Source organism: Pseudophryne corroboree, chromosome 2 (assembly GCF_028390025.1).
Source record: "Pseudophryne corroboree isolate aPseCor3 chromosome 2, aPseCor3.hap2, whole genome shotgun sequence".
NCBI classification, from domain to species: domain Eukaryota; kingdom Metazoa; phylum Chordata; class Amphibia; order Anura; family Myobatrachidae; genus Pseudophryne; species Pseudophryne corroboree.
Window position 1 is genome coordinate 666,162,569 of NC_086445.1, and position 24,115 is coordinate 666,186,683.

Genomic DNA, 24,115 nt, shown 5'->3' on the forward strand with positions numbered 1-24,115 from the left:
CTCAGGATGACTGGTTGGATCTGCTCCCGTGGGCCGAATTTGCCCACAATTTCCGTTATCACACTGCTACTGAGACAACTCCATTCTTTGCTGTATATGGGCAACATCCTCGTGTTCCAGACTTCCAAGAACTCCCTCACATGGATGTTCCTGCTGCCACTACTGCCCTGAGTCAGTTCTCTTCAACCTGGAGGAAGATTCACACTTCTCTCAAGAAGGCCTCCAGCCGGTATAAATACTTTGCTGACCGCAAAAGACGTGCAGTTCCTAGCCTGAAACCTGGGGACAAGGTTTGGCTTTCTACCCGGAACCTCCGTCTTAGGGTCCCGTCGATGAAATTTGCACCACGTTTCATCGGTCCCTTTCTTGTTGAAAGAGTCATCAGCCCTGTGGCCTACAAGCTGAAGTTACCACCTTCTCTGCGAATACCTAATGCCTTTCATGTTTCTCTCCTCAGACCATTAGTCCTGAATCGCTTCCAAAGAGCTCTTCCAGTCGGCCCCAAAGTTCGAACTCAGCGGGGCGTGGAGTTCGAAATAGAGAAGATTCTGGATTCCCGTTGCCGGTACGGTCGTCTACAATATCTTATCGATTGGTCCGGTTATGGTCCGGAGGAGAGAAGTTGGGTGAATTCGTCAGATGTCCATGCTCCAAGGTTGGTTCGTGTCTTCCATAACACTCATCCTTCCAAGCCACGTGGGTGTTCAGTGCCCACCCTTAAAGGGGGGGGTACTGTCAGGAATCGACTCACCACGGTCACATCTGTCCGCCGGTGCGGACTCCGTCCTGGGTCCCTGCGTTCCACTGTCATCCGCACCTCTGCCATCAGACGTCATCCTGGGCCTGGGAGCGCTCCTGTGACAGCGGGCGTGTAGCACGCCGCGTTCCCGCTAGGCCGCGGCATGGGCGCCGCCATGACGGTCTCCATCGGTCAGAGCACGGCGGCCAATCCGGTGCTTGGCCGCACCTACTTTCCTCACTCCCACCAATGACTGTACAACAGGGGGTATATCAAGAGCTGCAGGATCAGTCTGCAGGCATCCTGAACTTTGTGTCACTCCTGTGACCCATGTGTCTGGATCTGGTTCCTGTTCCTCCGTGTTCCTGGATACCTACCTGTTCCTCCGTGTTCCTGGTCATCTACCTGAGACTCTGTGCTCCTGGTTATCTTCACAGCTCCGTGGAACTACAAGCCTCAGCAACACCTGCTTCTGTTTACAGGCTTCACACTAATCATCATCCCAGTGTGCTTCAGCCTAAGCAGTAGAGACTGACTCCAGGTGTGTTCCATCTCCCCACCTGTGATGCAGCTTGCTTGCTGCTAGTGCCTCATCACCTGCACTGTGGACATTGTCAGTCTCCTGCCTCTGCTACCAGGTTTGCCATTTCATTACCATCTCTGCTGGCTCCACGTTTTCAACTGCTCTGGTTCCCATACCAGATTATCTCCTGTCAAGTTATTATTTCATCAGTGTACATTCATCAGTTATTATCATTTACCAGATATCATTCATCAGTTACCATTCATCCATTTGCCATATTTCCGTTGCCATAGACTTTCAGCTTCCACGCTGCACTATTGACATTTGCATTTCTTATTGTTTATTTTCTGCTGCCGTTGTGAACTTTCTGTTTAATAAATATCATTGCGCCCATGCGCAGAAACTTCATCCAGCCTCCTCACTTTCTCCCTCCTACCTCCACTGACCCACTAGCGCCCCCTCCGGGGACACAGACAAAACCAAGTCTGACACGTCTCCTCTGGCACAGTTTCCTAGACTGAGTCTGGTAGGAGGGGCATAGAGGGAGGAGCCCACACTATCAAATTCTTAAAGGGCCCATGGCTCCTAGTGGACCCGTCCATACCCCATGGTACTAAATGGATCCCCAGAAACCTCTATGGACTACAAGAAAAGGATTTACCGGTAGGTAATTAAAATCCTATTTTTCCCCTCTATATACAGGAATATATTTGTATATTTTAGACTTATGCTACACACCAATGTCTTATGAATGTTACTGCATTTTTCTGATGTCTGAAGAATTACATTTACATATTTTTTTTTCTATTTTTGTCTAAGGTTTTAATAACAAGTCATGATGGTGGAATCTGCATCTGAGTCGATACGATCAACTCCAACCAGTCAGAATGGAGTAGGCAGCCTTCCCAACCAATCAGATGGAGGCGGAGCAAGGGAAGGAAGTGCAAGTGGGGATACTAATGGAGACTTAAGTACAGCAGAACTCCTGCACTTCCAACAGCAGCAGGTAAAAAGCAAAAAAAAGTAATTGATAACCATAAAAATGGGAATTTTGAAATTGTCCTGTGTAATGCCACTTTTATGTTATGTCCCACATTTATGAAAGCACAGATTGAATAAATTGAACTTGCTTGTTTTAATGTGGCCTTCCTTCCATGATGTCATATGCTGTCTCCCCCCTGTGACCTTATTGCAGTGCTTTGGAGGAAAGCCAGTGTGGAAGGAAGTGTTGGGGAAGACCACATAGGTGAAGGTGACAGAAAAAAAACAAAAAAACCACAGTGTGACCTCTAGGACTCACACTTCCTGTTTCAGCAGAGACTGAAGATAAAGAGGGTGGTGGATGATTAAAGAAAATAAACAGTGGTAGATTACAAAAAGGAAGGGAAAGTGTAATGAGAGAAAATATGCATGGTCATTTATATAAGCTGAAGTAAAGGTGGCGGTAAAACCAAAAACTATCCAATGAAAGTAAAAGCATGAGACAAATGTATTTTCAAAATCTTTGTTGCACATATGGATTTTTTTTTCTGTAGGCTTTACAGGTGGCAAGGCAGTTTTTGCTTCAGCAGGCAAGTGGACTGAACTCTCCCAGCAGTACAGATAACAAGCAGACATCCGTTCAGGTGAGTTCCTTTGTACACCTGTATTGCAGGATAATGATCACTTAACATGAAGCAAGACCGATCACTTACTTTCACACCATACTCACAGGTCCCTGTGTCAGTGGCCATGATGTCTCCTCAGATGATCACACAGCAGCAGATGCAGCAGATTTTGTCCCCAGGACAGCTCCAAGCTGTCCTGCAGCAGCAGCAAGCTTTAATGTTACAACAGGTGAGTTCAGTCACTGATGATGCGAAGATGGAACACAGTAGGGCTGACATTGATCAGCTTGGCTAGGTTTCTGCAGCGCATCCTCTGAATCCCATGATTTTGTTTTGTTTTTTTTGTTTTGTTTCTTTAGTCTACCTTTTTAATTATTGCTTTAGTTAAGATTTTTTTTCCCTCTTAAGTCCTAGAGGATGCCTGGGTCCATATTAGTACCATGGGGTATAGACGGGTCCACCAGGAGCCAATGGCAGTTTAACAGTTTAACAGTGTGGGCTGGCTCCTCCCTCTATGCCCCTCCTACCAGACTCGGTTTAGAAAATGTGCCCGGAGGAGCCGGTCACAGCTAGGGGAGCTCTACAGAGCTTTAGTAAAGTTTATTTTAGAGTTTTTTTATTTTACAGGGAGGCTGCTGGCAGCAGCCTCCCTGCATCAAGGGACTGAGGGGGGGAGCAGTGTCCACCCTGCGGGGTCTGAGCCACTGTCTCCGCTGACTGGACACTGAGCTCCAGAGGAGATAGATCGCTCCCCGCCGCAGGGGAACGCTCACCACGGCAGCATGCCGCCACCCCCTTGCAGAGCTGAAGTTGTGGCGAGTGAGTCATCAGCTACCTAACAAGCAGGGAGCCGATGTGAAGATGGCGGCTACAGGGTAGGAGCACAGTACTGACTGTGCTCCGGGGGCTCAACGGTACTTGGTGTGGCGCTGTGAGGGGCGCCCTAACCCTACACTGAACAGAAAGCCTGTCAGGGTCCTCGGATCTCAGCCAGCACTAAATCCTCAGGCCAGTATAAACTTGGAAGAGCGGGGGGGGGAAAGGCGCCATTAAGGGGGCGGAGCTTCTCAGAGCGGACCCAGCAGCATTCAACACCATTTTCCTACCTGCAGACACGCTGCCAGTGAAGAGCAGTCCCTCCAGAGCACATCCAGCTATATCTGTACGGTACCAGGGGTTGTAGAAGGGAGGGGAGGCTGTGTAGAGACTGTGTCACCTATTAAGGGACACAGTTAGCGCAGTTAAGGGTCTCCCTATACCTATATAGCGCTGTGTGTGGTTTGGCGCCAATCTCTGTGTCTCTCTGCCATTCTTGGGGGGGAAACTCTGTCTGCCCTGTACCCTGTATGTATTTGGGGTGTACAAGCAACCATGGCCCTCATTCCGAGTTGTTCGCTCGCAAGCTGCTTTTAGCAGCATTGCACACGCTAAGCTGCCGCCTACTGGGAGTGAATCTTAGCTTAGCAAAATTGCGAACGAAAGATTCTCAAAATTGCGAATAGAAATTTCTAAGCAGTTTCTGAGTATCTCGACACTTAAGGGGGGTACTCACGGGAGAGATGTGTGCTGAGCGATCTTAACACAGACCGCTCAGCACACATCTCTCACCCCGCTCAGCACAGCGCGATGTGCTGAGCGAGGGGGAAAGCCGACGGGGGGCCGCTCACTTCACACAACGGTGAAGTGAGCGACTCGCTAGATTGAGCCTGCATGCAGGCTCAATCTAGCATCGGCGATAGCGATGCGCGGGGCCGCGCATCGCTATCGCTGGAGGGCATACACACGGCAGATCCGTGCTTAAAATCTAAGCAATCTAGCAAGATTGCTTAGATTTTAAGCACGGATCTCTCCGTGTGTACCCCCCTTTACTCTGCCACTGCAATCAGTTCAGTCAGTTTCGTTCCTGGTTTGACGTCACAAACACACCCAGCGTTCGCCCAGACACTCCCCCATTTCTCCAGCCACTCCCGCGGTTTTCCCAGAAACGGCAGCGTTTTTTCACACACACCCATAAAACGACCAGTTTCCGCCCAGAAACACCCACTTCCTGTCAATCACACTCCGATCACCAGAACGAAGAAAAAACCTTGTAATGCCGTGAGTAAAATACCAAACTTCTTAGCAAATTTACTTGGCGCAGCCGCAGTGCGAACATTGCGCAGTGCGAACATTGCGCGTGCGAACATTGCGCATTGTGCAGTTTGCGGAAAATCGCTGTGATGCGATGAAAAAGAACGAGCGAACAACCCGGAATGAGGGCCCATGTCTAGAGACTCTGTCTCATATGCTGCAGAGGATTTATCTGCTCATGATGATCCCATCCCATGTAATCGGGATTGCACAGTTGTAGAGCAAATCCTGGCTAGAGAACCGGAGTGGTTAGCCTCTCTTAGGGGGGCTATTTCTCAGATTTCTGAAAGGGTTGCAAGGACTGAGCATGTAACTCAGGTATTGCAGTCCTCTATGGCGGTATGATCGGATACTACTCCCTCGGGGCCCCCTGCGGTACATTCTCACAAACCTGCTCTTGCCCAAATTACGCAGGATGACACGGATACCGATTCTGACACAGCAGACGGTGATGGGGATGTGTCGAGGGGGTCGGCATCACTTGCTAAGGGGGTGCAGTTGATGATTGAGGCCATGCGGGATGTGCTACATATTTCTGACACACCTCCTGAGCAGGTTAAGGAAGCTTTTTTCACGGACAGTAAGAAAGCTCCTCTCACCTTCCCGGCATCTAAGAAATTAAATGCTATATTTGAAAAAGCCTGGGAAAACCCGGAGAAAAAATTCCAGATCCCTAAAAGGGTTCTGGTTGCTTTTCCCTTCCCGGAGGACGATAGAAAAAAATGGGAGTCCCCGCCTATGGTTGACGCCTCTGTATCCAGGCTGTCAAAAAAGGTGGTCTTACCAGTCCCGGGAGCTACTGCGTTGAAAGACCCGGCAGATCGCCAGGTGGATGCTTCGCTCAAATCCATATACACGGCTTCAGGGGCTATACTGGTGCCTACTATTGCCTGTGCATGGATTTCAAAAGCAAAAGCAAAGTGGTCAATCACTCTGCAGGAGGACTTTACTACGATGGATAAAGGTGAAGTTGATTTGTTTTTACGTAACATACAGGATTCTGCAGGGTTCCTGGTAGAATTCATGAAGGACCTGGGTTCCGTGGCTGTGGGGATCTCCTCCATGTCCGTCTCGGCTCGCAGGGGTCTCTGGCTGCACCAATGGTCTGCGGACGCGGAATTCAGGAAAAGTGTGGAGAGCCTACCCTTTACAGGGGAGGCGCTGGATGCGTGGATTGCCACGGCTACTGCGGGTAAGTCTCCGTTTTTCCCCTCAGCTGCACCGTCTGCGAAGAAGCCTTTTACTCCCAACACGTCACAGTCCTTTCGGCCCGCTAGACCTAGAAAGAACAAGCCCTCCCACACCTTTATTAGAGGTGGTCGTGCCAAATCCAAAAAGCCTGCCCCTGCAAGTTCCCAAGACCAGAAACCTACTTCTGGTGCCTCAAAATCCTCAGCATGACGGTGGACCGTACAGCCTGGAGGTAGGTCAGGTGGGAGCAAGACTCCGGCATTTCAGCCATGTCTGGGTGTCGTCTGGCCTGGACCCCTGGATACAGGATATTGTGTTCCGGGGGTACAGGCTGGAGTTTCAAACTCTCCCACCTCACCGATTCTTCAAATCAGGCTTGCCGGCTTTGCCAGCAGACAGAGCTATTCTACTGGACGCTGTCCGAAAGTTGGTAGTGTCCGAGGTTGTTGTTCCAGTTCCACCTCATCAGTTAAACAAAGGTTACTATTCAAACCATTTTGTGGTACCGAAGCCAGATGGTTCGGTCAGGCCAATTCTGAACTTCAAATCTTTGAACCCTTATTTCAGGGACTTCAAATTCAAAATGGAGTCTCTGAGAGCAGTTATCTCAGGACTGTCGGAGGGGAGTTCCTAGTGTCCCTGGACATCAAGGATGCGTACCTCCACATTCCCATTTGGTCACCACATCAGGCTGATCTCAGGTTTGCACTGTTAGACGATCACTATCAGTTTCAGGCACTGCCGTTCGGTCTCTCCACGGCAACGGGAGTCTTCACCAAGGTGATGGCAGAGATGATGGTTCTCCTCCGCAGGCAGGGGGTGAACATAATTCCATATCTGGCCGATCTGCTGATCAAGGCATCGTCCAGGGAGAAGTTGTTAAGATCCATTGCTCTCACGACGCATCTGCTCAAGGAGCACGGTTGGATTCTGAACCTTCGAAAGTCTCATCTGGAGCAGACAAGGAGGCTGTCTTTCCTGGGGATGATCCTCGACAGAGGGTGTTTCTACCGGTGGAGAAAGCGTTGGTGATTCAAACAATGGTCCAGGATGTCTTTAAGCCTGCCCGGGTATCTGTTCATCAGTGCATCTGCCTTCTGGGGAAGATGGTTGCCTCCTACGAGGCTCTGCAGTACGGAAGGTTTCATGCTGAATCTCTTGGACCAGTGGTCGGGATCTCACCTACATATGCACCAGAGGATACGTCTGTCACCGAAAGCCAGGATTTCGCTCCTCTGATGACTACAACTACCACACCTTCTGGAGGGCCGAAGGTTCGGAGTTCAGGACTGGATCCTTCTAACCACTGATGCAAGTCTAAGAGGGTGGGGAGCAGTCGCTCAAGGGGTAACCTTCCAAGGAAGGTGGTCAAGTCAGGAGTCCCTTCTTCCGATAAACATCCTGGAGCTAAGAGCCGTTTACAATGGCTTTCTTCAAGCAGCACACCTTCTGCAGGAACGGGCTGTTCAGGTTCAGTCGGACATCGTGACCACAGTGGCCTACATAAACCGACAAGGCGGAACGAAGAGGAGGACTGCAATGTCAGAGGTGACAAAAATCCTCCTCTGGGCAGAAAGGCACGCTGTAGCGATGTCAGCAATCTTCATTCCGGGAGTAGACAACTTGGAAGCGGACACGATCTCCATCCAGGAGAGTGGGGCCTCCACCCGGAGGAGTTCGATGAGGTAACCGGTTGGTGGCGGGTTCCTCACATAGACATGATGGCCTCCCACCTCAACAAGAAGCTGCGGAGGTACTGTTCCAGGTCGAGGGACCACCAGGCAGTGGCGGTGGACGCACTAGTAACGCCGTGGATGTTCACGTCAGTGTATGTGTTTCCCCCACTTCCTCTAATCCCAAGAGTTCTACAACTTGTAAAAAGAACAAGGGTTCTGGCAATCCTTATTGCTCCAGACTGGCCAAGGAGGGCTTGGTACGTGGATCTGCTGGAAGATCCAAGGCCCCTACCTCTTCGGGAGAATATTCTACTGCAGGGGCCGTTCGCTTATCAAGACTTACCACGGCTACGTTTGACGGCATGGCGGTTGAGCCCCAGATCTTAGCTCGGAAGGGTATTCTGAGCGAGGTTATTCCTACCCTGATACAGGCTAGGTGGTAACGTCTAAACATTGCCATCGAATTTGGAAAAATATGTGTCTTGGTGTGAATCCAAGAAATTTCCTGCGGTGGAGTTTCAACTTGGACGTTTTCTACTTTTCCTGCAAGCAGGTGTGGATATGGGCCTGAGATTGGGCTCCATCAAGGTCCAGATCTCAGCTTTGTCTATTTTCTTCCAGAAACAATTGGCTGTCCTCCCTGAGGTTCAGACCTTTTTGAAAGGGGTTCTGCACATCCAGCCTCCCTTTGTGGCGCCAACGGCACCCTGGGATCTTGATGTGGTGTTACAGTTCCTGCAATCGGATTGGTTTGAGCCTCTACAGGAGGCTGAAATCGAGTTTCTCACGTGGAAGGCGGTTACTTTGTTGGCCTTGGCTTCTGCTCGACGTGTGTTGAAATTGGGGGCTTTGTCCTGTAAAAGTCCCTATCTGGTCTTCCATGAAGATAGGGTGGAACTCAGGACTCGTCAACCATGCCTTCCTAAGGTTGTGTCGGCTTTTCATATCAACCAACCTATTGTGGTGTCAGTGGCTACTGACTCCTCAATTGCTTCAAAGACCTTGGATGTTGTGAGGGCTTTGAAGATTTATGTGAAGAGGACGGCTCGTCACAGAAAATCTGACTCTCTGTTGGTCCTCTATGATCCCAAGATAATTGGGTGTCCTGCTTCTAAGCAGTCGATTTCACGCTGGATCAGGTTCACCATCCAGCATGCATATTCTACAGCAGGATTGCCATGTCCAAAATCTGTTAAGGCCCACTCTACTCGTAAGGTGGGTTCTTCCTGGGCGGCTGCCCGGGGGGTGTCTCGGCTTTACAGCTTTGCCGAGCTGCTACTTGGTCTGGATCGAACACGTTTGCTAAGTTTTACAAGTTCGATACATTGGCCTCTGATGACCTCAAGTTTGGTTAAGCAGTTCTGCAGGAGCCTGCACGCTCTCCCTCCCGTTCTGGGAGCTTTGGTACATCCCCATGGTACTAATATGGAACCCAGCATCCTCTAGGACGTAAGAGAAAATAGGATTTTAATTACCTACCAGTAAATCCTTTTCTCGTAGTTCGTAGAGGATGCTGGGCGCCCGCCCAGTGCTTCTTTATCCTGCTGTGGTAATTTGGTTCAGTCCTGCCTGGTTCCTAGGTAAGTTCTGCGTTCTATACTGTTTCAGTACTGTTCAGCTGTTGCTGAGTTTTCCGGCATGTTGGCAGGATTTGTCTTGTTGTGTGATCTGGTATGAATCTCGCCACTATATGTGTATTTCCTTCTCTCGAAGTATGTTGTCTCCTCGGGCACAGTTTCTAGACTGAGTCTGGTAGGAGGGGCATAGAGGGAGGAGCCAGCCCACACTGTTAAACTCTTATAGTGCCAATGGCTCCTGGTGGACCCGTCTATACCCCATGGTACTAATATGGACCCCAGCATCCTCTACAGACTACGAGAAAAGGATTTACAGCTAGGTAATTAAAATCATATATTTCTGCAGCGGGGTACACTGATTCCACAGGTAATTACATAGGGGTGTAGAGTTGGATCTTGATCCGAGGCACCAACAGGCTAATAGCTTTGACTGTTCCCTGGATGCATAGCGCCACCTCCTCTATATCCCCGCCTCCAGGCACTGGAGCTCAGTTTGTAAGTTGGTGCCTGCAGTGCAGGCAGCTAACAGGGGCGGCTTCGCTAGGCAGCTCTGATAAGAGCTTTTTGAAGAAAAGAAGACTTCAAGGACCGCAGCACAGGCACTTAGAAGTGCTATATGTCAGTCTGACATATCGTGCTCCGGCTCCCTCACCTTCCCCAGCGGCGCTGTATACTCCCGCGCCCAGGTTGACGGGTACTTACAGCGGAGGGCTCCGGTCACTTCAGGCACACCTGGATCGCGTGGCTGCATCTTCGGGAGGAGGTAAGAGGGTCCCCTAGACGGGACCCGCTGAAATCGCTATCCGACGCGGTCTCCGGAGACGGACCGCACGCGCTGGCATGGACACTGGCCGTACAGGGATCCCACTAGACCACCAGGGCAAGGGGCACAGGTTGGATTTCTAATAATCCGTTTTCTATAGGCCCCGCAGTACCCGGTAGTGAAGTCCAGCAGAGGGGAAAGGGCGCTGACCTGTAGCCCCTCCCCCCAGGCACCATTTACTGCAAATGTTCCCGCCCTGGAGCTTCATCTCTCTTCTCCCTTACTCCCTGTCAGCATTTGGGCGCCATTACACAGAACTGTGTTGATCCTGGGACTGCTGGGCAATGTCTCCTCTGTAAAGCCGCCTGCCTCATCAGCGCTGTGCATTTACAGGACAATTAAGTATTCTACGTGTCGTTTAGACAGTGTTAGTTAAGAACAAGTGCATAAGTACAGGGATATTTAGTACAAGTATCCTGTGATATACATCCAGTCTTTACTGTACATTGTTATATCTGTATACATAGCTTTACTTAGTAGTCCAGTTACTTAGTATTGCTAGTTCAGTGCAGTTTTATTGTTGTTTGTAATAATTTCTGCATTGTACATGTGACTGTTTGTGCAAATAGCTGCTGTGTGGTCTCTATTCCGTGTATCTCACACATTTCGCTATCCCTATATTCTGTACCCTGATGGGGGCTAAATGCATCAGGGTTCTCATAATATAGTGTTTCACAGGATATGCTACTTCGGTATTTTTCTCTGTGTGTTTCAGTCACCATATACCTCTTATATTCACTGTTTGTGCTCTGCTTTGCCATCACACTATACAGGTTTTTTTTTTTGTCAGGTACTTTGCTGGTTATATTGTACTATTACGCCCTAAGGATATGCTTCCAAATAATGACTGCTAAACAGGGCGGTAAATCCATGGCTGATCTTGCACCATGCAGTGCTGACGCCACGGATTGCTCGGAGGAAAATATTGCAGCTGAGGGTTCAGGTACCGGGGGTTCTAAACCCCTCAGTCAGTTTGCAGCATCGGGGGCACACCAAGACCCACCTTGGGCTGCCTTTTCTAATTTACTGACTACGCTAGTAAATAGACTTGCGCCCCTTGTGGGACCTCCTGTGCCATTACAGCCACATATTGTCTTTGCAGGTTAATCCGCCATGGGCAGATAATCTGTCTACTCAGTTACAGCAATTAAATCAGTCTTTGGCTAAGCAAAAACCTAACCCTCGCCCGCCTAGGACCAAGGGGTCATCTAAGCGGGTCATTACTTCCTCACAATCCACACATGTTTCGGATACTTCATCCAATGAAGATGGCACATATACTGACCCCTCAGACACTGATGCAGATGCTTCTGATGTGGAATCTTTTACACATGTGGATGTTCCTGACCTCTTAGAGCAGGCATGTCCAAACTGCGGCCCTCCAGCTGTTGTGAAACTACATATCCCAGCATGCCCTAACACAGTTTTGCTGTCAGTGAATGCTAAAGCTGTGTCAGGGCATGCTGGGATGTGTAGTTTCTCAACAAATGGAGGGCCGCAGTTTGGACATGCATGTCTTAGAGACTATCAGACTCATTCTTCAAATTGATGATGACGCAGAACCTCCAGATACCTCTAAGAAACCTGATCAGTTCAAGCATCAAAAGGTTGCTAAATTAGTTTTACCCTATTCTGACCATTTGGTTGACATACGTCAGGCATACTGGGAATATCCAGGATAGAATTTTCCCTGTCTAGGAACATGCTGGTTCGTTTTCCCCTCGCTACAGATCTAAGTAAAAATTGGGAAACACCACCTCCGGTGGAATCACAGGTCGCGCGTCTGGTGGTGTCATCTGCTCTGCCTGTCACTACCGTCACCTCTCTGAAGGAACTGACGCATAAGCGTGTGGAGGGTTGCTTGAAGTCTATTTACACTCTTGCAGGAGCTGTGCATAGCCCCACTATTGCGGCTTCTTGGGCTGCAAAAGCTATTGACAGGAAGTTGAAGTGGAGCTACAGTCTGATTTTCCTGATAATGCTAGGCAGTGTCTGTCATATATTATTACAGCCTCTCATTATATTCAGGAGGCGGCATCCGATGCCAGTGTCCTGGCGGCCAAAGCGTCTACTACGTCTGTTCTGGTTGCGGTCCTGGTCTGTAGATCTGGACTCTAAAAAGACCTTGGAGGTGATCCCCTTTAAGGGAAACATCCTTTTTAGGGAAGATCTCAACAAGATTGTTGCTGACTTAGCATCCGCTAAGACTGCCTGTCTGCCTAGTACTAATCCTTCAGCTCCAAAGGCTAAAAGTACTTCCTTTCGCTCCTTTCGACCTCCAAGTAAAGCAAAGGGTCAGGCGTACCCGAAACAGGCTCGCACTTCCAAATCCACTAAGCCCAAACTTTAAACATTCCTGGCTGCCCGTCAGTCTGCTTCCAAAACAGACAAGCCTGCTGCATGACGGGGCGGGCCTCCCACTGGGAGACCCCAGGGTGGGAGGCTGACTTCTGTGGTTTGCTCAGGTATGGTTACAGACCACTTCAGACGCCTGGGTAAAGGAAGTCATCACTCACGGATACGCCATCTCTTTCAAGAAACGTTCCCCTCGCCAGTTTTGCTCAACAAACATCCCTTCGGATCCGGTAAAAGCAAAAACTCTCCATTTGGTGGTACAATCCCTCCTGGACACAGGGGTGATAGTGCCGGTGCCTCTGGCTCAGAGAGGCAAGAGGTACTATTCACCGTTGTTCCTAGTTCCAAAACCGAATGGGTCCTCCCGGCCCATTCTCAATTCAAGTCTTTGAACAAATTTGTGAAGGATTCCAAATTCCGTATGGAAACTCTTCGCTCTATTGTTCTGGCCTTGGAGCCCATGGACTATATGGTATCCCTGAACATACAGGATGCTTACCTGCATATACCTATTGCCATGTCGCATCAGCAATACCTGCGGTTTGCTATTGGCAACCTACATTTTCAATTCCAGGCACTGCCTTTTGGTCTGACCACGGCTCAGAGAATCATGACAGCTCTGCTCCGCCGTCAGGGTATCAGGATCCTGCCGTCTCTGTACGACTTATTGATCCTGGCGAACGCTCCAGAGGTTCTCCTCCGTCATCTGGACCTGACGGTCCAATTCCTACAAGCCCACAGGTGGCTCATCACTGGAAGAAATCCTCACTGGTCCCGGCTCAGAGCATGGTGCACCTGGGGGCATTATTGGACACCCACAACCAACGGTTGTTCTTGTCTCCAGAGAAAGGCCTGAAACTTCAGGACAATATAAGATGCTTCCTATCTCGCCCGCGTGTGTCCACCTATTATCTACCTGACCAATTGGGTAACATTATTCTAATCAAAGTGATACTTTTAAATTTAGTGACATGCATCACTTTGATTAGAATAATGTTACCCAATTGGTCAGGTAGATAATAGGTGGAGTCCGTTCCAATAATATTCCCCTGTAGAGTAAAACTTTTCCAAACGCCAAAGTCACTGAATGTGTACGGTCCAATGGGAGGTGTACAGTTCGCCGTTAGAGGATAGTGTGCTGCAGTGTCTTATAGACGAGCTCCTCATGCATTATGGTGTAAACAGTCCTCCTTGGGGCAATCGTATGGACTTTGTTTTCCAAAGTTGGATCGGTGATAGATGAAAGTTTAGGGGATGGTCCAGTCCTCCGATCCTATGTTCCTGACTGTGGTAGGTAGGCACAGGTTTGGAAAAGTTTTACTCTACAGGGGAATATTATCGGAACGGACTCCACCTATTATCTACCTGACCAATTGGGTAACATTATTCTAATCAAAGTATTTAAAATTTAGTGACATGCATGCAATTTTATGAATATTAGTATGTATTTATTTCTCTGACGTCCTAGTGGATGCTGGGAACTCTGTAAGGACCATGGGGAATAGACGGGCTCCGCAGGAGACTGGGCACTCTAAAGAAAAGATTAGGTACTATCTGGTGTGCACTGGCTCCTCCCTCTATGCCCCTCCTCCAGACCTCAGTTAGAATCTGTGCCCGGCCAGAGCTGGGTGCTCCTAGTGGGCTCTCCTGAGCTTACTAGTAAAGAAAGTATTTATTAGGTTTTTTATTTTCAGTGAGCTTCTGCTGGCAACAGACTCACTGCTACGTGGGACTAAGGGGAGAGAAGCAAACCTACCTGCTTGCAGCTAGCTTGTGCTTCTTAGGCTACTGGACACCATTCGCTCCAGAGGGTTCGAACACAGGCACCTGTCCTCGATCGTCCGTTCCCGGAGCCGCGCCACCGTCCCCCTCGCAGAGCCAGAAGAACAGAAGCTGGAAGACGACGAAATCGGCGGCAGAAGACTCCTGTCTTCATTTAAGGTAGCGCACAGCACCGCAGCTGTGCGCCATTGCTCCCAGCACACTTACACACTCCGGTCACTATAGGGTACAGGGCGCTGGGGGGGGGCGCCCTGGGCAGCAATTGAAGTACCTTTTGGCAATAAAAATACATATATACAGTCTGGCACTGTATATATGTAAAAACCCCCGCCATTTTTTTACACAGAAAGCGGGACAGAAGCCCGCCACTGAGGGGGCGGGGCCTTCTTCCGCAGCACACCAGCACCATTTTCTCTTCACAGCACCACTGGAAGCAGCCTCCCCAGGCTCTCCCCTGCTGTATCCAGGTACAAGAAGGGTTAAAAAGAGAGGGGGGGCACATAAATTTAGGCGCAAATAAAACATATAAGGCAGCTATTGGGTAGTCACTTATTATAAGTGAAAATCCCTGTGTTATATAGCGCTGTGGTGTGTGCTGGCATACTCTCTCTCTGTCTCCCCAAAGGACTTTGTGGGGTCCTGTCCTCAGAATGAGCATTCCCTGTGTGTGTGCGGTGTGTCGGTACGGCTGTGTCGACATGTTTGATGAGGGTTACGTGGAGGCGGAGCAAGGGCAGATAAGTGTGGTGTCGCCCCCGTCGGGGCCGACACCTGATTGGATGGATGTGTGGAAGGTCTTAAACGACAATGTAAGCTCCTTACATAAAAGGTTTGATGACGCTGCAGCCTTGGGACAGCCGGGGTCTCAGCCCGCGCCTGCCCAGGCGACTCAGAAACCGTCAGGGGCTCATAAACGCCCTCTATCTCAGATGGTTGACACAGATGTCGACACGGAGTCCGACTCAAGTGTCGACGATGATGAGGCACATTTACAGTCTAAAATGACCAAGGCCATCCGATACATGATTATTGCAATGAAAGATGTATTACACATTTCTGAGATTAACCCTGTTAATACCAAGAGGGTTTATATGTTTGGGGAGAAAAAGCAGTCAGTGACTTTTCCCCCATCTGATGAATTAAATGAATTATGTGAAGAAGCGTGGAGTTCCCCTGAAAAGAAACTAGTGATTTCTAAGAGGTTACTGATGGCGTACCCTTTCCCGCCAACGGACAGGTTACGTTGGGAAACATCCCCTAGGGTGGACAAGGCGCTGACACGCTTATCTAAAAAGGTGGCCCTGCCGTCTCAGGATACGGCCGCCCTAAAGGAGCCTGCGGATAGAAAGCAGGAAGCTATCCTGAAGTCAGTGTATACACACTCTGGTACTCTACTGAGACCTGCTATTGCTTCAGCCTGGATGTGTAGTGCTGTAGCAGCATGGACAGATACTCTGTCAGACGACATAGATTCCCTCGACAGGGATACTGTTTTGCTAACCCTGGGCCATATAAAAGACGTCGTCTTATATATGCGGGATGCTCAGAGGGACATTTGCCTGCTGGGCTCTAGAATTAATGCTATGTCCATTCTGCCAGGAGGGTCCTATGGACTCTGCAATGGACAGGAGATGCTGATTCTAAAAAACACATGGAGGTTTTGCCTTATAAGGGTGAGGAATTGTTTGGGGACGGTCTATCGGACCTCGTGTCCGCAGCGACAGCTGGAAAGTCGACTTCTTGCCTCAGGTTTCCTCACAGCCTAAGAAAGCACCATATTATCAAATGCAGTCCTTTCGTTCTCAGAAATGCAAGAGGGTCAGGGGCGCATCCTTTCTTGCCAGAGGCAGGGGTAGAGGTAAGAAGCTGCACCATGCAGCCAGTTCCCAGGAACAAAAGTCCCCCCCTGCTTCCACTAAGTCCACCGCATGACGTTGGGGCTCCACAGGCGGAGCCAGGTGCGGTGGGGGCGCGTCTCTGAAACTTCAGCAACCAGTAGGTTCGCTCACAGGTGGATCTCTGGGCTGTACAAATTGTATCTCAGGGATACAAGCTGGAATTCGAAGCGACTCCCCCCCGCCGTTATCTCAAATCAGCCTTGCCAGCTTCCCCCATGGAAAGGGAGGTAGTACTGGCGGCAATTCACAAGCTGTACCTCCAGCAAGTGATTATCAGGGTCCCCCTCCTTCAACAGGGAAGGGGTTACTATTCCACAATGTTTGTGGTACCGAAACCGGACGGTTCGATGAGACCCATTCTGAATTTAAAATCCTTGAACACTTATATAAAGAAGTTCAAGTTCAAAATGGAATCGCTCAGAGCGGTTATTGCAAGCCTGGAAGAGGGGGATTTTATGGTGTCGTTGGACATCAAGGATGCTTACTTGCATGTCCCCATTTACCCACTTCACCAGGAGTAGCTCAGGTTTGTGGTACAGGACTGTCATTACCAGTTCCAGACGTTGCCGTTTGGCCTGTCCACGGCACCGAAGATATTTACCAAGGTAATGGCCGAAATGATGATACTCCTTCGGAAGAAGGGAATTATAGTTATCCCGTACTTGGACGATCTCCTCATAAAGGCGAGGTCCAGAGAGCAGTTGTTGATCAGCGTAGCACTCTCTCAGGAAGTGTTGCAACAGCACGGCTGGATTCTGAATGTTCCAAAGTCGCAGCTTATTCCTACGACGCGTCTGCGTTTCCTGGGCATGATTCTGGACACAGAACAGAAGAAGGTGTTTCTCCCGGTGGAGAAGGCCCAGGAATTAGCATCTCTGGTCAGGGACCTCCTGAAACCAAAACAGGTATCGGTGCATCACTGCACGCGAGTCCTGGGAAAGATGGTGGCTTCATACGAAGCCATTCCCTTCGTCAGGTTCCATGCAAGGATCTTTCAGTGGGATCTGTTGGACAAGTGGTCCGGATCGCATCTCCAGATGCATCGGCTGATCACCCTGTCCCCAAGGGCCAGGGTGTCTCTTCTGTGGTGGCTGCAGAGTGCTCACCTTCTCGAGGGCCGCAGGTTCGGCATACAGGACTGGGTCCTGGTGACCACGGATGCAAGCCTCCGAGGATGGGGGGCAGTCACTCAGGAAAGAAACTTCCAAGGGCTGTGGTCAAGTCTGGAGACTTCTCTACACATAAATATATTGGAACTAAGGGCCATTTACAACGCCCTGAGTCAAGCAGAGCCCCTGCTTCGAAACCGGCCAGTGCTGATTCAGTCAGACAACATCACGGCGGTCGCCCATGTAAACCGCCAGGGCGGCACAAGAAGCAGGATGGCAATGGCGGAAGCCACAAAGATTCTTCGGTGGGCGGAGAATCACGTGCAAGCACTGTCAGCAGTGTTCATTCCGGGAGTGGACAACTGGGAAGCAGACTTCCTCAGCAGACACGACCTCCACCCGGGAGAGTGGGGACTTCATCAAGAAGTCTTCACACAGATTGCAAAGCGATGTGAACTGCCACAGGTGGACATGATGGCTTCCTGCCTCAACAAAAAGCTAAAAAGATATTGCACCAGGTCACGGGACCCTCAGGCGATAGCTGTGGACGCCCTAGTGACACCGTGGGTGTACCAGTCGGTATATGTGTTTCCTCCTCTTCCTCTTATATCCAAGGTACTGAGAATAGTAAGAAAGAGAGGAATAAGAACAATACTCATTGTTCCGGATTGGCCAAGAAGGACTTGGTACCCGGAACTGCAAGAAATGCGCACAGAGGACCCATGGCCTCTGCCTCTCAGACAGGACCTGCTGCAACAAGGGCCCTGTCTGTTCCAAGAATTATCGCGGCTGCGTTTGACGGCATGGCGGTTGAACGCCGGATCCTAGCGGAAAAAGGCATTCCGGATGAAGTTATTCCTACGCTGATAAAGGCTAGGAAGGACGTGACAGCAAAGCATTATCACCGTATATGGCGAAAATATGTTGCTTGGTGTGAGGCCAGGACGGCCCCTACAGAGGAATTCCAGCTGGGTCGATTCCTGCACTTCCTACAGTCAGGGGTGACTATGGGCCTAAAATTGGGGTCCATAAAGGTCCAGAACTGGCTTCACTGCCTGAGGTTCAGACGTTTGTTAAGGGAGTGCTGCATATTCAGCCCCCTTTTGTGCCACCAGTGGCACCCTGGGATCTTAACGTTGTGTTGGATTTCCTGAAATCCCACTGGTTTGAGCCACTTAAGACCGTGGAACTAAAGTATCTCAAGTGGAAAGTGGTCATTCTGTTGGCCTTACCATCGGCTAGGCGTGTGTCGGAATTGGCGGCTTTGTCATGTAAAAGCCCATATCTGATCTTCCATATGGACAGGGCAGAATTGAGGACTCGTCCCCAATTTCTCCCAAAGGTGGTATCATTGTTTCATTTGAACCAACCTATAGTGGTGCCTGCGGCTACTCGGGACTTGGAGGACTCCAAGTTGCTGGACGTAGTCAGGGCTTTGAAAATATATGTTTCCAGAACGGCTGGAGTCAGGAAGACTGTCTCGCTGTTTATCCTGCATGCACCCAACAAGCTGGGTGCTCCTGCTTCAAAGCAAACTATTGCTCGCTGGATCTGTAGCACGATTCTGCTGGCTCATTCTGCGGCTGGATTGCCGCATCCAAAATCAGTAAAAGCCCATTCCAGAAGGAAGGTGAGCTCTTCTTGGGCGGCTGCCCGAGGGGTCTCGGCTTTACAGCTTTGCCGAGCGGCTACTTGGTCGGGTTCAAACACCTTTGCAAAGTTCTACAAGTTTGATACCCTGGCTGAGGAGGACCTTGTGTTTGCTCATTCGGTGCTGCAGGGTCATCCGCACTCTCCCGCCCGTTTGGGAGCTTTGGTATAATCCCCATGGTCCTTACGGAGTTCCCAGCATCCACTAGGACGTCAGAGAAAATAAGAATTTACTCACCGGTAATTCTATTTCTCGTAGTCCGTAGTGGATGCTGGGCGCCCGTCCCAAGTGCGGTCTTTCTGCAATACGTGTATATAGTTATTGCTTAAATAAGGGTTATTGTTATGAGCCATCCATTGAGTGAGGCTCAGTTGTTGTTCATACTGTTAACTGGGTAAGGTTATCACAAGTTGTACGGTGTGATTGGTGTGGCTGGTATGAGTCTTACCCTGGATTCCAAAAATCCTTTCCTTGTAATGTCAGCTCTTCCGGGCACAGTTTCCCTAACTGAGGTCTGGAGGAGGGGCATAGAGGAAGGAGCCAGTGCACACCAGATAGTACCTAATCTTTTCTTTAGAGTGCCCAGTCTCCTGCGGAGCCCGTCTATTCCCCATGGTCCTTACGGAGCTCCCAGCATCCACTACGGACTACGAGAAATAGAATTACCGGTGAGTAAATTCTTATTTTTTTCATTTTATACTATATGAATAAATTGTACAATTTTATTACCTAATCACGCTCTGATACATTGTTAATTTTGTGAAAACATCAAAGTGCAGCCTCGTTCCTTTTTATGTTTATTTTCTGTGTATTGTGGGAGTGACTTTCCCCATTTCCAGAGGCAGCTGCTAAGCAAAGCATCCCTTGTTATAAGCACCCAACTATGCTTGGTATACTCCCCCTTCTTTGTTCATGGCCCTTATGTCTACCAGGATCTGGCCTGACTGGCTTTGACGGCGTGGCTCTTGAAGCTTCAGTTCTGAGGGTCAAAGGATTTTCTGAGGCGGTCATTCAAACTATGTTGAAGGCCCGTAAACCGGCTTCTGCTCGGATTTATCATAGGGTCTGGAATTCTTACGTCACCTGGTGTGCGGCTAAGAATTACGATGCATACAGGTTCAGTACTGCCAAACTCTTGGCTTTCCTGCAGCAGGGCCTGGACTTAGGCCTTCGTCTGGCCTCTCTAAAGGTTCATATTTCTGCCTTGTCGATATGGTTTCAGAGAAAAATTGCTACTCTGCCTGATGTTCATACATTCACTCAGGGTGTTTTCCCGGATTCAAGCTCCCCTATGTTCCCCCTGTGGCTCCCTGGGATTTGTTGGTTGTTCCGGATGCCTTACAAGAGTCTCCGTTTGAACCTCTTGAGTCTGTGGACCTTAAGTGGCTTACTCTTAATGTCTTGTTTTTGCTGGCTATTGCCTCTGCTAGACGGGTTTTAGACTTGGGTGCCTTGTTCTTTCGGTCACCCTTTCTGATTTTTCACCATGACCGGGCGGTTCTTAGAACTTGCCCTGTTTATCTGCCTAAGGTGGTGTCATCTGTCCACCTTAACCAAGAGATTGTGGTTCCGGCCTTTACCTCTCCTGGTTTATCCTCCAAAAAGTGGTCTTTGGATGTGGTACGGGCTCTCCGTATTTATGTGAAGAGAACAGCTTCGCTTAGGAGATCTGATTCTCTCTTTGTTCTTTTTGGTTTTCACAAACGTGGCTGGCCTGCTAATATGCAGACCTTGGCCAGATGGATTAGAATGGTGATTGCACATGCTTATGTACAGGCTGGCCTTCCAGCTCCTGCTACCATCAAAGCCCATTCTACCCGGTCTGTTGGACCTTCTTGGGCGGCCCGCCATGGTACGACCCTTGAGCAGTTGTGCAAGGCATCTACGTGGTCCTCAGTGAACACGTTCATAAGGTTCTATGCCTTCGATACTTCCGCCTCCCAGGATGCCTCCTTTGGACGCCGGGTTCTTGTGCCTGCTACAGTGCGTCTCCTCCCATGAGGAACTGCTTTAGGACATCCCCGATGTAATTCCCTGTGGAATCACAGTGTACCTGCTGCAGAAAAGGAGATTTATGGTAAGAACTTACCTTTGTTAAATCTTTCTGCGAGGTACACTGGATTCCACAGGGCGCCCACCCTGACGCACTTAGCTTCTTTGGGTTTGTTTGGCATTAGCCGCTGGGACCTTCTCCTGTCGTGAGAATGTAGTTGTATGTTGTCGTCTCTCTTACCTGCTACTGCATTGGACTGGTTAACAAAACTGAGCTCCAGTGCCTGAAGGCGGAGTTATAGAGGAGGCGGCACTATGCATCCTGGGAACAGTCAAAGCTTTTAGCCTGTTGGAGCATAGGAACAAGATCCAATTCTACACCCCGATGTAATTCCCTGTGGAATCCAGTGTAACTCGCAGAAAGAGATTTAACAAAGGTAAGTTCTTACCATAAATCTCCTTATTTAGGTATAGTATCACATACATCTGTATTTGTTATACTAAAACTACTGTACTTTATATTCCCACTTATTATATTATTCACTTTTACCCCTTTCAGACCGCCAGCTTTGAACACAGGTTATTGCACATGAGCGCGCATAACCAGTGTTCATGTGTGGTCTGAAAGGTGCCGTGTTCAACCCGGTTCGCTGTGCGGTGTGCCCCATTTCCCGTTCACTCTGTGTGGACGGGCAGGGCTTGGAGATCATGTGATCTCCAAGCGCCACCGCTACCGTGTCACCGATGATGTCACCAATTCAGCAATATGGCAGCGGGGGGACTGAGGCTGGTCGCACCCTGGATGCTCCCGTGTGAGGCTCCCAGGTGCAATCCGCCTCAGGCGGTCTAAAAGGGTATTACTGTTTACTGAATTCCAGTGGTATTTAACATGTGTCCCTCTAATTGCTGAGAAACTGCACATTCCATCATGCCCTGCCACATTTGTCCAAAAACTGTGGCAGGGCATGCTGGGATGTGTAGTTCCATAGCAGCTGGAGGGCTGCATGTTGAATACCTCTGTTGTATGCTATGTGCATGTTATTGGCACTACAGACGGGACAAATTTGTTGTGGGAGCAGAGCTTTTTCTTTTGTTAACCGATCAACATAACAACTATACTTATAATTAGTCTTTACGGTTATCAATAGATATCAAGTCTATTATAGATTTGTATATGCTTATGTAGAATATGGTTACATCCAGTTGAAACTGTAATTTTCAAATGGCTATTGCATCCATAGTTTAGTGCAGGCCTAGCCCACCTGTGGCTCTCCAGCTGTTATGAAACTGCACATCCCAGCATGCCCTTCCACCTTTTTAGCATTCCCTAGTGACAAAACTGTGGCAGGGCATTCTGGAACTTGTAGTGTCACAACTCCTGGAGAGCCACAGGTTGGCAAGACCTGGTTTACTGTACTGTAGTGCCTGGTTACATAAAACTTCAACTGTGAACAATAACTATTCAGCCGCAATGATGCTTTCTTTTTTTTTTCTTTTTTTTTTATCAGCTGCAGGAATATTACAAAAAGCAGCAAGAACAATTGCACCTCCAATTACTCTCCCAGCAACAGGCAGGGAAACATCAGCCCAAAGAGGTGAATGACTTGCAAATCAATCACTCTGTCTAATGGTGTCCTAAACCCCCAACTCGGGTTCCCAATCTCTATTCTCAATGCACCCTAACAGCACAGGTTTTAAGTATGTCCATGCTTAAGCACAGGTGACTTAATTAGAGCCATAGTTAGTTTTCATTTTACTGTCTGTCCATGGATATCCTTAAAACCTGGACTGTTAGTGTGCACTGAGGACCAAGTTTAGGAAACTGTCTCGCTAATCCATCATTATATATATATATATTTTGCAATATAGCTTGGCACTCCGGACTCACAAAATTCAAACTCAGGGTGCCATCCTATTAAATTTCATAGCTACCAATGTCTTTCCTTGAAAAAACGAGGCGGCACTCCCAGGTACTTCCAATCAACGTGATGTATTCAATTAGAACAGCATAATGGTTTGTCAACGTTTCAAAGCCCGCAGGCTTTTTCATCAGGACGTGAACAGTGAAATAGGAAGGAACATCACTGTTCACGTCCTGACGAAAAAGCCTGCGGGCTTTGAAACGTTGACAAACCATTATGCTGTTCTAATTGAATACATCACGTTGATTGGAAGTACCTGGGAGTGCCGCCTCGTTTTTTCAAGGAAAGACATTGGTAGCTATATATATATATATATATATATATATATATATATATATATATATATATATATATATAATATTTTGCCAACTTATTTTTTTTAGATATGACCTATGTTCGCCACAGCAGGGCAATAAGTTTTGCACTTGATTGTTAATATATTGTAGTAGAGTTTCCCAAACTTTGCCATCACTATCCAGGTTTTAAGTATATCCATGCATATGGCTAATCAAATTGACTGAGGTGCTAATTAAGTTACAATGTGCTCAAGTAAGGATATCCTTAAAACCTGGACTATAATAGCCGGGTTTGGGAAACTCTGTATTGTAGGGTTGTATGAGATCACCCCACAATTTAAATTTTCTTATAAAAACATGGAAATCTATATTGTTTGGTGTCTCCCTGACGTTCCACTGCAGCTGTGTTAAAGAGTAAAGTATTACCCCACTCCAACTCCCACTCTCATTACAAACTGTTGAAGGTCCTCATCTTTAGGTTAGTGTCCTGGAGGGATCTCATACAGGTCAGAAGATGATTTAGAGTTACAGTGTCAGTGTCTTCACCTACTATTTAATAATATGTACTAGAAAGAAATATCTGCTAAAACCAACATCTGGCCATAAATGCTATTGTGTAAAACAAATCTGCTTTAGGTTTATGAGGAAGTAAATAGAAAATTAGAATTTGAATTGGTATTAGATGTCTATTTAGATATTTGATGAAACCTTTTACACCATGCCTCATAGGCAACAACTGTGTATTTTACGATTTGTAGCTGAATCATAAAATGATTGAAATGCCAGAGTTAGATGTATATAATAATACTGTACTGACTGTATAAGTGATGTACCCCAGGGTTGT

General features: G+C 48.5%; 1 protein-coding gene and 1 long non-coding RNA gene across 11 annotated transcripts in view; one reads left to right on the top strand and one right to left on the bottom strand.

The window, feature by feature from the left end:
- FOXP4 (forkhead box P4) overlaps positions 1 to 24,115 on the top strand; it is a 306,545-nt gene that overhangs the window by 239,102 nt on the left and 43,328 nt on the right. For all 9 annotated transcript variants that reach the window (XM_063955044.1, XM_063955045.1, XM_063955048.1 and 6 more), the window contains 4 exons: positions 2,082 to 2,268; positions 2,798 to 2,887; positions 2,976 to 3,098; positions 22,562 to 22,648. In XM_063955044.1, the coding sequence (XP_063811114.1) occupies positions 2,098 to 2,268; positions 2,798 to 2,887; positions 2,976 to 3,098; positions 22,562 to 22,648 (471 nt within the window). In that variant the 5' untranslated portion in view covers positions 2,082 to 2,097. The remainder of the gene's footprint in view (positions 1 to 2,081; positions 2,269 to 2,797; positions 2,888 to 2,975; positions 3,099 to 22,561; positions 22,649 to 24,115) is intronic.
- Positions 1 to 24,115, bottom strand: part of LOC135042760 (uncharacterized) — a 159,042-nt gene that overhangs the window by 28,911 nt on the left and 106,016 nt on the right. The gene's annotated exons all lie outside the window — the stretch shown is intronic.